This window comes from Scyliorhinus torazame, chromosome 18, assembly GCF_047496885.1.
Source record: "Scyliorhinus torazame isolate Kashiwa2021f chromosome 18, sScyTor2.1, whole genome shotgun sequence".
NCBI classification, from domain to species: Eukaryota; Metazoa; Chordata; class Chondrichthyes; order Carcharhiniformes; family Scyliorhinidae; genus Scyliorhinus; species Scyliorhinus torazame.
This window is the reverse complement of record NC_092724.1, coordinates 167,419,973-167,437,636: the sequence shown is the minus strand read 5'-3', so window position 1 is coordinate 167,437,636 and position 17,664 is coordinate 167,419,973. Positions and strand designations below refer to the sequence as shown.

The window sequence follows — 17,664 nt, the reverse complement described above, 5'->3', positions numbered from 1 at the left end:
GTGTTACAGTGAGGGGTGTGGGGTATATCAGTGTTACAGTGAGGGGTGTGGGGTATATCAGTGTTACAGTGAGGGGTATGGGGTATATCAGTGTTACAGTGTGGGGTGTGAGGTATATCAGTGTTACAGTGAGGGGTGTGGGGTATATCAGTGTTACAGTGAGGGGTGTGGGGTATATCAGAGTGTTACAGTGAGGGGTGTGGGGTATATCAGTGTTACAGGGAGGGGTGTGGGGTATATCAGTGTTACAGTGAGGGGTGTGGGGTATATCAGAGTGTTACAGTGAGGGGTGTGGGGTATATCAGTGTTACAGTGAGGGGTGTGGGGTATATCAGTGTTACAGTGAGGGGTGTGGGGTATATCAGAGTGTTACAGTGAGGGGTGTGGGGTATATCAGAGAGTTACAGTGAGGGGTGTGGGGTATATCAGTGTTACAGTGAGGGGTGTGGGGTATATCAGAGTGTTACAGTGAGGGGTGTGGGTATATCAGAGTGTTACAGTGAGGGGTGTGGGGTATATCAGAGTGTTACAGTGAGGGGTGTGGGGTATATCAGTGTTACAGTGAGGGGTGTGGGGTATATCAGAGTGTTACAGTGAGGGGTGTGGGGTATATCAGGGTTACAGTGAGGGGTGTGGGGTATATCAGTGTTACAGTGAGGGGTGTGGGGTATATCAGTGTTACAGTGAGGGGTGTGGGGTATATCAGTGTTACAGTGAGGGGTGTGGGGTATATCAGTGTTACAGTGAGGGGTGTGGGGTATATCAGTGTTACAGTGAGGGGTGTGGGGTATATCAGAGTGTTGCAGCGAGGCGTGTGGGGTATATCAGTGTTACAGTGAGGGGTGTGGGGTATATCAGTGTTACAGTGAGGGGTGTGGGGTATATCAGAGTGTTACAGTGAGGGGTATGGGGTATATCAGTGTTACAGTGAGGGGTGTGGGGTATATCAGAGTGTTACAGTGAGGGGTGTGGGGTATATCAGTGTTACAGTGAGGGGTGTGGGGTATATCAGTGTTACAGTGAGGGGTGTGGGGTATATCAGTGTTACAGTGAGGGGTGTGGGGTATATCAATGTTACAGTGAGGGGTGTGGGATATATCAGAGTGTTACAGTGAGGGGTGTGGGGTATATCAGTGTTACAGTGAGGGGTGTGGGTATATCAGTGTTACAGTGAGGGGTGTGGGGTATATCAGTGTTACAGTGAGGGGTGTGGGGTATATCAGAGTGTTACAGTGAGGGGTGTGGGGTATATCAGTGTTACAGTGAGGGGTGTGGGCATATCAGTGTTACAGTGAGGGGTGTGGGGTATATCAGAGTGTTACAGTGAGGGGTGTGGGGTATATCAGTGTTACAGTGAGGGGTGTGGGGTATATCAGAGTGTTACAGTGAGGGGTGTGGGGTCTTCAGTGTTACAGTGAGGGGTGTGGGGTATATCAGTGTTACAGTGAGGGGTGTGTGGTATATCAGTGTTACAGTGAGGGGTGTGGGGTATATCAGTGTTACAGTGAGGGGTGTGGGGTATATCAGAGTGTTACAGTGAGGGGTGTGGGGTATATCAGTGTTACAGTGAGGGGTGTGGGGTATATCAGAGTGTTACAGTGAGGGGTGTGGGGTATATCAGAGTGTTACAGTGAGGGCTGGGGGGTATATCAGTGTTACAGTGAGGGGTGTGGGGTATATCAGTGTTACAGTGAGGGGTGTGGGGTATATCAGTGTTACAGTGAGGGGTGTGGGGTATATCAGTGTTACAGTGAGGGGTGTGGGGTATATCAGTGTTACAGTGAGGGGTGTGGGGTATATCAGAGTGTTACAGTGAGGGGTGTGGGGTATATCAGAGAGTTACAGTGAGTGGTGTGGGGTATATCAGAGTGTTACAGTCAGGGGTGTGGGGTATATCAGTGTTACAGTGAGGGGTGTGGGGTATATCAGAGTGTTACAGTGAGGGGCGTGGGGTATATCAGAGTGTTACAGTGAGGGGTGTGGGGTATATCAGTGTTACAGTGAGGGGTGTGGGGTATATCAGTGTTACAGTGAGGGGTGTGGGGTATATCAGTGTTACAGTGAGGGGTGTGGGGTATATCAGTGTTACAGTGCGGGGTGTGGGGTATATCAGAGTGTTACAGTGCGGGGTGTGGGGTATATCAGTGTTACAGTGAGTGGTGTGGGGTATATCAGAGTGTTACAGTGAGGGGTGTGGGGTATATCAGAGTGTTACAGTGAGGGGTGTGGGGTATATCAGTGTTACAGTGAGGGGTGTGGGGTATATCAGTGTTACAGTGAGGGGTGTGGGGTATATCAGTGTTACAGTGAGGGGTGTGGGGTATATCAGAGTGTTACAGTGAGGGATGTGGGTATATCAGTGTTACAGTGAGGGGTGTGGGTATATCAGAGTGTTGCAGTGAGGGGTGTGGGTATATCAGTGTTACAGTGAGGGGTGTGGGTATATCAGAGTGTTGCAGTGAGGGGTGTGGGGTATATCAGTGTTACAGTGAGGGGTGTGGGGTATATCAGTGTTACAGTGAGGGGTGTGGGCTATATCAGAGTGTTACAGTGAGGGGTGTGGGGTATATCAGTGTTACAGTGAGGGGTGTGTGGTATATCAGTGTTACAGTGAGGGGTGTGGGGTATATCAGTGTTACAGTGAGGGGTGTGGGTGTATCAGAGAGTTACAGTGAGGGGTGTGGGGTATATCAGAGTGTTACAGTGAGGGGTGTGGGGTATATCAGTGTTACAGTGAGGGGTGTGGGGTATATCAGTGTTACAGTGAGGGGTGTGGGGTATATCAGTGTTACAGTGAGGGGTGTGGGTATATCAGAGTGTTGCAGTGAGGGTGTGGGGTATATCAGTGTTACAGTGAGGGGTGTGGGTATATCAGAGTGTTGTAGTGAGGGGTGTGGGTATATCAGTGTTACAGTGAGGGGTGTGGGTATATCAGAGTGTTGCAGTGAGGGGTGTGGGGTATATCAGTGTTACAGTGAGGGGTGTGGGGTATATCAGTGTTACAGTGAGGGGTGTGGGTATATCAGTGTTACAGTGAGGGGTGTGGGTATATCAGAGTGTTGCAGTGAGGGGTGTGGGTATATCAGTGTTACAGTGAGGGGTGTGGGGTATATCAGTGTTACAGTGAGGGGTGTGGGTATATCAGAGAGTTACAGTGAGGGGTGTGGGGTATATCAGTGTTGCAGTGAGGGGTGTGGGTATATCAGAGTGTTGCAGTGAGGGGTGTGGGTATATCAGTGTTACAGTGAGGGGTGTGGGGTATATCAGTGTTACAGTGAGGGGTGTGGGTATATCAGAGTGTTGCAGTGAGGGGTGTGGGTATATCAGTGTTACAGTGAGGGGTGTGGGTATATCAGAGTGTTGCAGTGAGGGGTGTGGGGTATATCAGTGTTACAGTGAGGGGTGTGGGGTATATCAGTGTTACAGTGAGGGGTGTGGGCTATATCAGAGTGTTACAGTGAGGGGTGTGGGGTATATCAGTGTTACAGTGAGGGGTGTGTGGTATATCAGTGTTACAGTGAGGGGTGTGGGGTATATCAGTGTTACAGTGAGGGGTGTGGGTGTATCAGAGAGTTACAGTGAGGGGTGTGGGGTATATCAGAGTGTTACAGTGAGGGGTGTGGGGTATATCAGTGTTACAGTGAGGGGTGTGGGGTATATCAGTGTTACAGTGAGGGGTGTGGGGTATATCAGTGTTACAGTGAGGGGTGTGGGTATATCAGAGTGTTGCAGTGAGGGTGTGGGGTATATCAGTATTACAGTGAGGGGTGTGGGTATATCAGAGTGTTGTAGTGAGGGGTGTGGGTATATCAGTGTTACAGTGAGGGGTGTGGGTATATCAGAGTGTTGCAGTGAGGGGTGTGGGGTATATCAGTGTTACAGTGAGGGGTGTGGGGTATATCAGTGTTACAGTGAGGGGTGTGGGTATATCAGTGTTACAGTGAGGGGTGTGGGTATATCAGAGTGTTGCAGTGAGGGGTGTGGGTATATCAGTGTTACAGTGAGGGGTGTGGGGTATATCAGTGTTACAGTGAGGGGTGTGGGTATATCAGAGAGTTACAGTGAGGGGTGTGGGGTATATCAGTGTTGCAGTGAGGGGTGTGGGTATATCAGAGTGTTGCAGTGAGGGGTGTGGGTATATCAGTGTTACAGTGAGGGGTGTGGGGTATATCAGTGTTACAGTGAGGGGTGTGGGTATATCAGAGTGTTGCAGTGAGGGGTGTGGGTATATCAGTGTTACAGTGAGGGGTGTGGGGTATATCAGTGTTACAGTGAGGGGTGTGGGTATATCAGAGTGTTGCAGTGAGGGGTGTGGGGTATATCAGTGTTACAGTGAGGGGTGTGGGGTATATCAGTGTTACAGTGAGGGGTGTGGGGTATATCAGTGTTACAGTGAGGGGTGTGGGGTATATCAGTGTTACAGTGAGGGGTGTGGGTATATCAGAGTGTTACAGTGAGGGGTGTGGGGTATATCAGTGTTACAGTGAGGGGTGTGGGGTATATCAGTGTTACAGTGAGGGGTGTTGGGTATATCAGAGTATTACAGTGAGGGGTGTGGGGTATATCAGACTGTTACAGTGAGGGGTGTGGGGTATATCAGAGTGTTACAGTGAGGGGTGTGGGGTATATCAGTGTTACAGTGAGGGATGTGGGGTATATCAGAGTGTTACAGTGAGGGGTGTGGGGTATATCAGTGTTACAGTGAGGGGTGTGGGGTATATCAGTGTTACAGTGAGGGGTGGGGGGTATATCAGTGTTGCAGTGAGGGGTGTGGGGTATATCAGTGTTGCAGTGAGGGGTGTGGGGTATATCAGTGTTACAGTGAGGGGTGTGGGGTATATCAGTGTTACAGTGAGTGGTGTGGGTATATCAGAGTTACAGTGAGGGGTGTGGGGTATATCAGTGTTGCAGTGAGGGGTGTGGGGTATATCAGTGAGGGGTGTGGGGTATATCAGTGTTGCAGTGAGGGGTGTGGGGTATATCAGTGTTGCAGTGAGGGGTGTGGGGTATATCAGTGAGGGGTGTGGGGTATATCACTGTGTTACAGTGAGGGGTGTGGGGTATATCAGTGTTACAGTGAGGGGTGTGGGGTATATCAGTGTTACAGTGAGGGGTGTGGGGTATATCAGTGTTACAGTGAGGGGTATGGGGTATATCAGTGTCACAGTGAGGGGTGTGGGGTATATCAGTGTTACAGTGAGGGGTGTGGGGTATATCAGAGTGTTACAGTGAGGGGTGTGGGGTATATCAGTGTTACAGTGAGGGGTGTGGGGTATATCAGTGTTCCAGTGAGGGGTGTGGGGTATATCAGTGTTACAGTGAGGGGTGTGGAGTATATCAGTGTTACAGTGCGGGGTGTGGGGTATATCAGAGTGTTACAGTGAGGTGTGTGGGGTATATCAGTGTGTTACAGTGAGGGTGTGGGGTATATCAGTGTTACAGTGAGGGGTGTGGGGTGTATCAGTGTTCCAGTGAGGGGTGTGGGGTATATCAGGGTGTTACAGTGAGGGGTGTGGGGTATATCAGTGTTACAGTGAGGGGTGTGGAGTATATCAGTGTTACAGTGCGGGGTGTGGGGTATATCAGAGTGTTACAGTGAGGGGTGTGGGGTATATCAGTGTTACAGTGAGGGGTGTGGGGTATATCAGTGTGTTGCAGTGAGGGGTGTGGATGTATTGCTGAAACTGAAAGGTATGCTGTGTACTGACCCACATCACTGTTTGTATCTGACTTGCGATCCTCAGCAGCAGCTTGCGGAAGTCTGCTGGCTGGAAGGAGGTTGCTGAATGCTGGATGCAGAGACAGAGCAGGAAGGCTGGGGTCAGTTTGAACTCTGTGCTATCTTCCAGCGGCCTGTCGATGATGCTGTTCAGAAGTGCATCTTCCTGCACTAAATTGTACACGAAGATATATTCTTTGCCTGTTGAATCTTTTATCCTGGGAATTGTTTTCCTTGTCCAAGGGAAGGGGTCCTGCTGCCTCTGCTGAATGGGGCAGCCACACATCTTACAGTTCAGTTCTCCATCTGGACTGAGACGCAGGACCGGGGATGGGAACCACGCAGGTTTCTGGTCACGTGGCGAGTTGCTGAGGGTGGGGTCCTTGTACATGAAGAGATAGTAGGCACCCATGCCCAGTAGGTCACCAGGGTTCAGTTGGGTCTCTTTGTTGAGTGGGAGGCCGTTGTAAGTGACAGTCGCTCCTTTGCCAGGCTTCACCAGCGTCACCAGCTCGCTGCTCTCCTCACTGGTGCTCCACTCCCGCCGGCGCACACGGCAATGCCTCGCACAGATATCTGGTGCTGACAGCAGCATGTCGACTTTTTGCTTCTCCTCCTCATCTCTTGACTCTTCCAAGTAGCAGCCGAACATGTGACTGGTTCCATTCAGCACATAAATAACAAAATCCTGGAATCAAACACAAGGATCATGTCAGAGCTAAGCAAGCAAACGGGCAGGAAAGCTACATAGAATGTAAAAGAAGTCGGAAGAATGAGAAGCAGAAACCGGGAAGGATGTGAGGGAGAGAGCATGTGTGCAACAGAAACTGAACAGATAAGGAAACCATTTTCACACAGCGGTGAGGAGGTGGGGGTCAACTGAGACTTAAAAAAGGAAATTCGATTGAGTGCTGCACCGTCAGAGGGTCAGTACTGAGGGAGTGCCGCACCGTCAGAGGGTCAGTACTGAGGGAGCGCCGCACTGTCAGAGGGTCAGTACTGAGGGAGTGCTGCACTGTCAGAGGGTCAGTACTGAGGGAGTGCTGCACTGTCAGAGGGTCAGTACTGAGGGAGTGCTGCACTGTCAGAGGGTCAGTACTGATGGAGTGCTGCACCGTCAGAGGGTCAGTACTGAGGGAGTGCTGCATTGTCAGAGGGTCAGTACTGAGGGAGTGCTGCACTGTCAGAGGGTCAGTACTGAGGGAGTGCTGCACCGTCAGAGGGTCAGTACTGATGGAGTGCTGCACCGTCAGAGGGTCAGTACTGATGGAGTGCTGCACTGTCAGAGGGTCAGTACTGAGGGAGTGCCGCACTGTCAGAGGGTCAGTACTGAGGGAGTGCTGCACTGTCAGAGGGTCAGTACTGAGGGAGTGCCGCACTGTCAGAGGGTCAGTACTGAGGGAGTGCCGCACCGTCAGAGGGTCAGTACTGAGGGAGTGCTGCATTGTCAGAGGGTCAGTACTGAGGGAGTGCCGCACTGTCAGATGGTCAGTACTGAGGGAGTGCTGCACTGTCAGAGGGTCAGTACTGAGGGAGTGCCGCACTGTCAGAGAGTCAGTACTGAGGGAGTGCCGCACTGTCAGAGGGTCAGTACTGAGGGAGTGCCGCACTGTCAGAGGGTCAGTACTGAGGGAGTGCCGCACTGTCAGAGAGTCAGTACTGAGGGAGTGCCGCACTGTCAGAGGGTCAGTACTGAGGGAGTGCCGCACTGTCAGAGGGTCAGTACTGAGGGAGTGCTGCATTGTCAGATGGTCAGTACTGAGGGAGTACCGCACTGTCAGAGGGTCAGTACTGAGAGAATGCCGCACTATCAGAGGGTCAGTACTGAGGGAGTGCTGCACTGTCAGAGGGTCAGTACTGAGGGAGTGCTGTCCTGTCAGAGGGTCAGTACTGAGGGAGTGCTGCAATGTCAGAGAGTCGGTACTGAGGGAGAGCTGCACTGTCAGAGGGTCAGTACTGAGGGAGTGCTGCACTGTCAGAGGGTCAGTACTGAGGGAGTGCCGCACTGTCAGAGGGTCCATACTGAGGGAGTGCCGCACTGTCAGAGGGTCAGTGCTGAGGGAATGCTGCACTGCCAGAGGGTCAGTACTGAGGGAGTGCTGCACTGTCAGAGGGTCAGTACTGAGGGAGTGCCGCACTGTCAGAGGGTCCGTACTGAAGGAGTGCCGCACTGTCAGAGGGTCAGTACTGAGGGAGTGCCGCACTGTCAGAGGGTCCGTACTGAAGGAGTGCCGCACTGTCAGAGGGTCAGTACTAAGGGAGTGCCGCACTGTCAGAGGGTCAGTACTGAGGGAGTGCTGCACTATCAGAGGGTCAATACTGAGGGAGTGCCGCACTGTCAGATGGTCAGTTCTGAGGGAGTGCTGCACTGTCAGAGGGTCCGTACTGAGGGTGTGCTGCACTGTTGGAGGTGCTGTTAAGCCGTGGCCCTGTTTGCTATCTCAGGTGGATGCTCAAGATCCCATGGTGAATATTTTGAAGACGAGCAATCAAGTTAATCCTCCTATCCAAACCCAGATTCATCCCTCAATCAAAAACACACGAGCAGACTAACTGCTCGTTAAGATATTACTCTGCAGGAATTAGCTGCCATGCTCCCAATGCTTTGGAATATTGAGGGATATTGGGGTGAAGGTGAGGATATTGAGGGATACGGGGAGAAGGTGAGGATATTGAGGGATACGGGGAGAAGGTGAGGATATTGAGGGATATTGAGGAGAAGGTGAGGACATTGAGGGATATTGAGGAGAAGGTGAGGATATTGAGGGATATTGGGGTGAAGGTGAGGATATTGAGGGATACGGGGAGAAGGTGAGGATATTGAGGGATATTGAGAAGGTGAGATATTGAGGGATATTGAGGAGAAGGTGAGGATATTGAGGGATATTGGGGTGAAGGTGAGGATATTAAGGGATACGGGGAGAAGGTGAGGATATTGAGAGATATTGAGGAGAAGGTGAGATATTGAGGGATATTGAGAAGGTGAGGATATTGAGGGATATTGGGGTAAAGGTGAGGATATTGAGGGATACGGGGAAAAGGTGAGGATATTGAGGGATATTGAGGAGAAGGTGAGGATATTGAGGGATATTGGGGTGAAGGTGAGGATATTAAGGGATACGGGGAGAAGGTGAGGATATTGAGAGATATTGAGGAGAAGGTGAGATATTGAGGGATATTGAGGAGAAGGTGAGGATATTGAGGGATATTGGGGTGAAGGTGAGGATATTGAGGGATACGGGGAAAAGGTGAGGATATTGAGGGATATTGAGGAGGTGGTGCGGATATTGAGTGATATTGGGGTGAAGGTGAGGATATTGAGGGATACGGGGAGAAGGTGAGGATATTGAGGGATATTGGGGTGAAGGTGAGGATATTGAGGGATATTGGGGAGAAGGTGAGGATATTGAGGGATATTGGGGTGAAGGTGAGGATATTGATGGATATTGGGGTGAAGGTGAGGATACTGAGGGATACGAGGAGAAGGTGAGGACATTGAGGGATACGGGGAGACGGTGAGGATATTGAGGGATACGGGGAGAAGGTGAGGATATTGAGGGATACGGGGAGAAGGTGAGGATATTGAGGGATATTGGGGAGAAGGTGAGGATACTGAGGGATACGAGGAGAAGGTGAGGACATTGAGGGATACGGGGAGAAGGTGAGGATATTGAGGGATATTGGGGTGAAGGTGAGGATATTGAGGGATATTGGGATGAAGGTGAGGATACTGAGGGATACGAGGAGAAGGTGAGGACATTGAGGGATATGGGGAGAAGGTGAGGATATTGAGGGATACGGGGAGGTGAGGATATTGAGGGATACGGGGAGAAGGTGAGGATATTGAGGGATACGGGGTGAAGGTGAGGATATTGAGGGATACGGGGAGAAGGTGAGGATATTGAGGGATATTGGGGAGAAGGTGAGGATACTGAGGGATACGAGGAGAAGGTGAGGACATTGAGGGATATGGGGAGAAGGTGAGGATATTGAGGGATACGGGGTGAAGGTGAGGATATTGAGGGATACGGAGAGAAGGTGAGGATATTGAGGGCTATTGGGGAGAAGGTGAGGATACTGAGGGATACGAGGAGAAGGTGAGGACATTGAGGGATACGGGGAGAAGGTGAGGATATTGAGGGATACGGGGAGAAGGTGAGGATATTGAGGGATACGGGGAGAAGGTGAGGATATTGAGGAATACGGGGAGAAGGTGAGGATATTGAGGGATATGGGGAGAAGGTGAGGATATTGAGGGATATTGAGGAGAAGGTGAGGATATTGAGGGATATTGAGGAGAAGGTGAGGATATTGAGGGATATTGAGGAGAAGGTGAGGATATTGAGGGATACGGGGTGAAGGTGAGGATATTGAGGGATACGGGGAGAAGGTGAGGATATTGAGGGATACGGGGAGAAGGTGAGGATATTGAGGGATACGGGGAGAAGGTGAGGATATTGAGGGATATTGGGGTGAAGGTGAGGATATTGAGGGATACGGGGAGAAGGTGAGGATATTGAGGGATATTGGGGTGAAGGTGAGGATATTGAGGGATACGGGGAGAAGGTGAGGATATTGAGGGATACGGGGAGAAGGTGAGGATATTGAGGGATACGGGGTGAAGGTGAGGATATTGAGGGATACGGGGAGAAGGTGAGGATATTGAGGGATATTGGGGAGAAGGTGAGGATACTGAGGGATACGAGGAGAAGGTGAGGACATTGAGGGATATGGGGAGAAGGTGAGGATATTGAGGGATACGGGGTGAAGGTGAGGATATTGAGGGATACGGAGAGAAGGTGAGGATATTGAGGGCTATTGGGGAGAAGGTGAGGATACTGAGGGATACGAGGAGAAGGTGAGGACATTGAGGGATACGGGGAGAAGGTGAGGATATTGAGGGATACGGGGAGAAGGTGAGGATATTGAGGGATACGGGGAGAAGGTGAGGATATTGAGGAATACGGGGAGAAGGTGAGGATATTGAGGGATATGGGGAGAAGGTGAGGATATTGAGGGATATTGAGGAGAAGGTGAGGATATTGAGGGATATTGAGGAGAAGGTGAGGATATTGAGGGATATTGAGGAGAAGGTGAGGATATTGAGGGATACGGGGTGAAGGTGAGGATATTGAGGGATACGGGGAGAAGGTGAGGATATTGAGGGATACGGGGAGAAGGTGAGGATATTGAGGGATACGGGGAGAAGGTGAGGATATTGAGGGATATTGGGGTGAAGGTGAGGATATTGAGGGATACGGGGAGAAGGTGAGGATATTGAGGGATATTGGGGTGAAGGTGAGGATATTGAGGGATACGGGGAGAAGGTGAGGATATTGAGGGATACGGGGAGAAGGTGAGGATATTGAGGGATATTGGGGTGAAGGTGAGGATATTGAGGGATACGGGGAGAAGGTGAGGATATTGAGGGATACGGGGTGAAGGTGAGGATATTGAGGGATATTGGGGTGAAGGTGAGGATATTGAGGGATATTGGGGTGAAGGTGAGGATATTGAGGGATACGGGGAGAAGGTGAGGATATTGAGGGATATTGGGGTGAAGGTGAGGATATTGAGGGATACGGGGAGAAGGTGAGGATATTGAGGGATACGGGGAGAAGGTGAGGATATTGAGGGATACGGGGAGAAGGTGAGGATATTGAGGGATACGGGGAGAAGGTGAGGATATTGAGGGATACGGGGAGAAGGTGAGGATATTGAGGGATACGGGGAGAAGGTGAGGATATTGAGGGATACGGGGAGAAGGTGAGGATATTGAGGGATACGGGGAGAAGGTGAGGATATTGAGGGATACGGGGAGAAGGTGAGGATATTGAGGGATACGGGGAGAAGGTGAGGATATTGAGGGATACGGGGAGAAGGTGAGGATATTGAGGGATATTGGGGTGAAGGTGAGGATATTGAGGGATATTGGGGTGAAGGTGAGGATATTGAGGGATACGGGGAGAAGGTGAGGATATTGAGGGATACGGGGAGAAGGTGAGGATATTGAGGGATACGGGGAGAAGGTGAGGATATTGAGGGATATTGGGATGAAGGTGAGGATACTGAGGGATACGAGGAGAAGGTGAGGATATTGAGGGATACGGGGAGAAGGTGAGGATATTGAGGGATACGGGGAGGTGAGGATATTGAGGGATACGGGGAGAAGGTGAGGATATTGAGGGATACGGGGAGAAGGTGAGGATATTGAGGGATATTGGGGTGAAATGATTTTCTTCTGTGACTAAAATCTCTCCTTTTATTTTGAGAGATGATTGACAAGAACTCCTTTCAATAAATGAAGCGAGTGTTCGAACTGCACTCACCTGCCGGGAACTATAACCCTGGAGCAACAGAAAATAGGGGAACTCAAAAGGAGGGTGTATGGAATACTGGGTGGAACTATCGTCACTGCTCTCCGTTTCCTCTTTCTCGACACGGAGGCACAGATTCTCCTTATCATCTTCCGTTTCCACAGCTTCCGGCCAAGGATTCCTGATTTTATGTCTCGACTCTCTGATCTTCATCGATAGATTCAACTCACTGACACTCCGCCAAAGTGCAAAGCTGCTTTCAATCTCGTCATCCGTCAGAGCTGATGATGCCCTTGCCCGGCTCATTTGCAGTCTTCGAGCTTGGGCATTGATCCCTGTGTGGGCAATAAGACGAAGAAATAAAGTGAGGCAGCGATCATCACAGCGAAACAGAGAAAGACAAATATATCACAGTGTGACGCAACACGGGGAGATGTGACGCAGCACGGGGGGATGTGATGCAGCACGGGGGGAAGTGACGCAGCACGGGGGGATGTGACGCAGCACGGGGGGATGTGATGCAGCACGGGGGGATGTGACGCAGCACGGGGGGATGTGACGCAGCACGGGGGGATGTGACGCAGCACGGGGGGATGTGACGCAGCGCGGGGGGATGTGACGCAGCGCGGGGGGTTGTGACGCGGCACGGGGAGATGTGACGCAGCACGGGGGGATGTGACGCAGCACGGGGGGTTGTGACGCAGCGCGGGGGGATGTGACGCAGCACGGGGGGATGTGACGCAGCACGGGGGGATGTGACGCAGCGCGGGGGGATTCGACGCAGCGCGGGGGTATGTGACGCAGCGCGGGGGGATGTGACGCACCACGGGGGGATGTGACGCACCACGGGGGGATGTGACGCAGCGCGGGGGGATGTGACGCAGCGCGGGGGGATGTGACGCAGCACGGGGGGATGTGACGCAGCGCGGGGGGATGTGACGCAGCACGGGGGGATGTGACGCAGCACGGGGGGATGTGACGCAGCGCGGGGGGATGTGACGCAGCGCGGGGGGATGTGACGCAGCGCGGGGGGATGTGACGCAGCGCGGGGGGATGTGACGCAGCGCGGGGGGTTGTGACGCAGCGCGGGGGGACGTGACGCAGCGCGGGGGGATGTGACGCAGCGCGGGGGGATGTGGCGCAGCGCGGGGGGACGTGACGCAGCGCGGGGGGTTGTGACGCAGCACGGGGGGACGTGACGCAGCGCGGGGGGATGTGACGCAGCGCGGGGGGATGTGGCGCAGCGCGGGGGGAAGTGGCGCAGCGCGGGGGGAAGTGACGCAGCGCGGGGGGATGTGACGCAACACGGGGGGATGTGACGCAGCGCGGGGAGACGTGACGCAGCGCGGGGGGATGTGACGCAGCGCGGGGGGTGTGACGCAGCGCGGGGGTATGTGACGCAGCGCGGGAGGATGTGACGCATCGCGGGGGGATGTGGCGCAGCGCGGGGGGATGTGACGCAGCGCGGGGGGACGTGACGCAGCGCGGGGGGATGTGACGCAGCGCGGGGGGTGTGACGCAGCGCGGGGGGTGTGACGCAGCGCGGGGGTATGTGACGCAGCGCGGGAGGATGTGACGCATCGCGGGGGGATGTGGCGCAGCGCGGGGGGATGTGACGCAGCGCGGGGGGACGTGACGCAGCGCGGGGGGATGTGACGCAGCGCGGGGGGATGTGACGCAGCGCGGGGAGATGTGACGCAGCGCGGGGAGACGTGACGCAGCGCGGGGGGATGTGACGCAGCGCGGGGGGTGTGACGCAGCGCGGGGGTATGTGACGCAGCGCGGGAGGATGTGACGCATCGCGGGGGGATGTGGCGCAGCGCGGGGGGATGTGACGCAGCGCGGGGGGACGTGACGCAGCACGGGGGGATGTGACGCAGCACGGGGGGATGTGACGCAGCACGGGGAGATGTGGCGCAGCGCGGGGGGATGTGACGAAGCACGGGGGGATGTGACGCAGCACGGGGGGGTGTGACGCAGCACGGGGGGGTGTGACGCAGCACGGGGGGGTGTGACGCAGCACGGGGGGATGTGACGCAGCACGGGGGGATGTGACGCAGCACGGGGGGATGTGACGCAGCACGGGGGGATGTGACGCAGCACGGGGGGGTGTGACGCAGCACGGGGGGGTGTGACGCAGCACGGGGGGATGTGACGCAGCGCGGGGGGACGTGACGCAGCGCGGGGAGATGTGACGCAGCGCGGGGAGACGTGACGCAGCGCGGGGGGATGTGACGCAGCGCGGGGGGTGTGACGCAGCGCGGGGGTATGTGACGCAGCGCGGGAGGATGTGACGCATCGCGGGGGGATGTGACGCAGCGCGGGGGGATGTGACGCAGCGCGGGGGGACGTGACGCAGCACGGGGGGATGTGACGCAGCGCGGGGGGATGTGACGCAGCGCGGGGGGATGTGACGCAGCGCGGGGGGATGTGACGCAGCGCGGGGGAATGTGACGCAGCGCGGGGGGATGTGACGCAGCACGGTGGAGGGTGACGCAGCGCGGGGGGATGTGACGCAGCACGGGGGGATGTGACGCAGCGCGGGGGGTTGTGACGCAGCGCGGGGGGACGTGACAAACCACAGGGGGATGTGACGCAGCACGGGGGGATGTGACGCAGCGCGGGGGGACGTGACGCACCACGGGGTTGTGGCGCAGCACGGGGGGATGTGACGCAGCGCGGGGGGACGTGACGCACCACGGGGGGATGTGGCGCAGCACGGGGGGATGTGACGCAGCACGGGGGGACGTGACGCAGCACGGGGGGACGTGACGCAGCACGGGGGGACGTGACGCAGCGCGGGGGGACGTGACGCAGCACGGGGGGACGTGACGCAGCACGGGGGGACGTGACGCAGCGCGGGGGGATGTGACGCAGCACGGGGGGATGTGACGCAGCACGGGGGGATGTGACGCAGCGCGGGGGGATGTGACGCAGCGCGGGGGGTTGTGACGCAGCGCGGGGGGATGTGACGCAGCACGGGGGGATGTGACGCAGCACGGGGGGATGTGACGCAGCACGGGGTGCCATGGCCTGCACATCTTTGGACTTGCCCCCTCTCTCTCCGGCTCGCCCCCTCTCTCCGGCTCGCCCCCTCTCTCCGGCTCGCCCTCTCTCTCCGGCTCGCCCTCTCTCCGGCTCGCCCCCTCTCTCCGGCTCGCCCTCTCTCCGGCTCGCCCCCTCTCTCCGGCTCGCCCTCTCTCCGGCTCTCTCTCTCTCTCCGGCTCGCCCCCTCTCTCCGGCTCGCCCCCTCTCTCCGGCTCGCCCCCTCTCTCCGGCTCGCCCCCTCTCTCCGGCTCGCCCCCTCTCTCCGGCTCGCCCCTCTCTCTCCGGTTCGCCCTCTCTCTCCGGCTCGCCCTCTCTCTCCGGCTCGCCCCCTCTCTCCAGTTCGCCCCCTCTCTCCGGCTCTCTCTCTCTCTCCGGCTCGCCCCCTCACTCCGGCTCGCCCCCTCTCTCCGGCTCGCCCTCTCTCTCCGGCTCGCCCTCTCTCTCCGGCTCGCCCTCTCTCCGGCTCGCCCTCTCTCCGGCTCGCCCTCTCTCCGGCCCGCCCCCTCTCTCCGGCTCGCCCTCTCTCCGGCTCGCCCCCTCTCTCCGGCTCTCTCTCTCTCTCCGGCTCGCCCCCTCTCTCCGGCTCGCCCCCTCTCTCCGGCTCGCCCCCTCTCTCCGGCTCGCCCCCTCTCTCCGGTTCGCCCCCTCTCTCCGGCTCTCTCTCTCCGGCTCGCCCCCTCTCTCCGGCTTGCCCCCTCTCTCCGGCTCGCCCCCTCTCTCCGGCTCGCCCCCTCTCTCCGGCTCGCCCCCTCTCTCCGGCTCGCCCCCTCTCTCCGGCTCGCCCCCTCTCTCCGGCTCGCCCCCTCTCTCCGGCTCGCGCCCTCTCTCCGGCTCGCCCTCTCTCCGGCCCGCCCCCTCTCTCCGGCTCGCCCCCTCTCTCCGGCTCGCCCCCTCTCTCTCTGGCTCGCCCCCTCTCTCTGGCTCGCCCCCTCTCTCCGGCTCGCCCCCTCTCTCCGGCTCTCTCTCTCTCCGGCTCGCCCCCTCTCTCCGGCTCGCCCCCTCTCTCCGGCTCGCCCCCTCTCTCCGGCTCGCCCCCTCTCTCCGGCTCTCTCTCTCTCCGGCTCGCCCCCTCTCTCCGGCCCGCCCCCTCTCTCCGGCTCGCCCCCTCTCTCCGGCCCGCCCCTCTCTCTCTGGCCCGCCCCCTCCCTCTGGCTCGCCCCCTCCCTCCGGCTCGCCCCCTGTCTCTTGCTGTCTCTCTATCAATCCCTTCCTCTCTGATCCTCTCCCTCTGACCCAGTACCTGCTGTCACTGTGTCTTTCTCTTTTGCCGCAATTTCTTCTAAATCCACCTTCCTGCGGATTTCAAACCTTCGGGCAAATCCCTCCTTTGGTTTCCAGAGTGACTGCAGAATCAGGGGCTTCTCGGTGTCACTCACAACCCTGAAACACTCTGTCCTCCATTGATGGTCCTCATCTGATTGCCCAATCACATCGCAGAGGACATAGTCACTGCTAGAGTTCTTGTCCAGTGAATATCTGGATGAAATCATACACAGTTTTCAGGAAAGGCCAAACAATAACTTGTAATATTTTTCTGTTGGGGATATTCTTAGAATAACTTCAAACAGATGTTTACATGAGGTAATGTGGTAAGGACAGACACACAGAAGATAGGAGCAGGAGGAGGCCTTTTGGCCCTTCGAGCCCGCTCCTCCATTCATCACCGTCATGGCTGATCATCCAACTCAATAGCCTAATCCTGCTTTCGCCCCATAGCCTTTATTCCCCTTGTTTAGCCCATGTTTGGACAGCACGGTGGCGCAGTGGTTAGCATTGCTGCCTCACGGCGCCGAGGTCCCAGGTTCGATCCTGGCTCTGGGTCACTGTCTGTGTGGTGTTTGCACATTCTCCCCGTGTCTGCGCGAGTTTCGCCCCCACAACCCAAAGCTGTGCAGGGTAGGTGGATTGGCCTCGCCAAATTGCCCCTTAATTGGGAAAAATGAATTGGGTACTGGAAAAAAAAAATTTTTTAAGTTTAGCCCTATGTTTACAGGGCAGGAATAGATTTGAACGGGTTATTGTGGTTCTAAGGAGAAGGTAGGCAGAGTGCAAAGGAAAGGTGACATTCGTAAAATGCGGACAGAGCGAGTTTAATTTTCTTTTAAATTATAAATGCTGAAGTAAAGAAATAAATGAGAGGGGCCATATTGTTGGAGAGGACAGTGTGAAACAGACTGGCAAGCTCGAGGAAATACTTGTTAGGAAGGAAGATGTGTTGGGCATTGTGAAAATCTTGAGGCTAGACAAGTCCCCCGGGCCTGATGGGATATATCCAAGGATTCTATGAGAAGCAAGAGTTGAAATTGCAGAGCCGTTGGCAATGATCTTTTCGTCCTCACTGTCAACAGGGGTGGTACCAGGGGATTGGAGAGTGGCGAATGTCGTGCCCCTGTTCAAAAAAGGGACGAGGGATAACCCTGGGAATTACAGGCCAGTTAGTCTTACTTCGGTGGTAGGCAAAGTCATGGAAAGGGTACTGAAGGATAGGATTTCTGAGCATCTGGAAAGACACTGCTTGATTAGGGATAGTCAGCACGGATTTGTGAGGGGTAGGTCTTGCCTCACAAGTCTTATTGAATT

At 55.3% G+C, this 17,664-nt stretch overlaps 1 protein-coding gene across 2 annotated transcripts in view; it reads right to left on the bottom strand.

The window, feature by feature from the left end:
• The window catches only part of LOC140395729 (ras-associating and dilute domain-containing protein-like), a 156,511-nt gene that overhangs the window by 113,571 nt on the left and 25,276 nt on the right, over nt 1-17,664 (bottom strand). For both annotated transcript variants that reach the window (XM_072483874.1, XM_072483875.1), the window contains exons 3-5: nt 16,325-16,560; nt 12,049-12,371; nt 5,709-6,407 (exon numbers count right to left, since the gene is read on the bottom strand). In XM_072483874.1, coding sequence (XP_072339975.1) covers nt 5,709-6,407; nt 12,049-12,371; nt 16,325-16,560 — 1,258 coding nt within the window. The remainder of the gene's footprint in view (nt 1-5,708; nt 6,408-12,048; nt 12,372-16,324; nt 16,561-17,664) is intronic.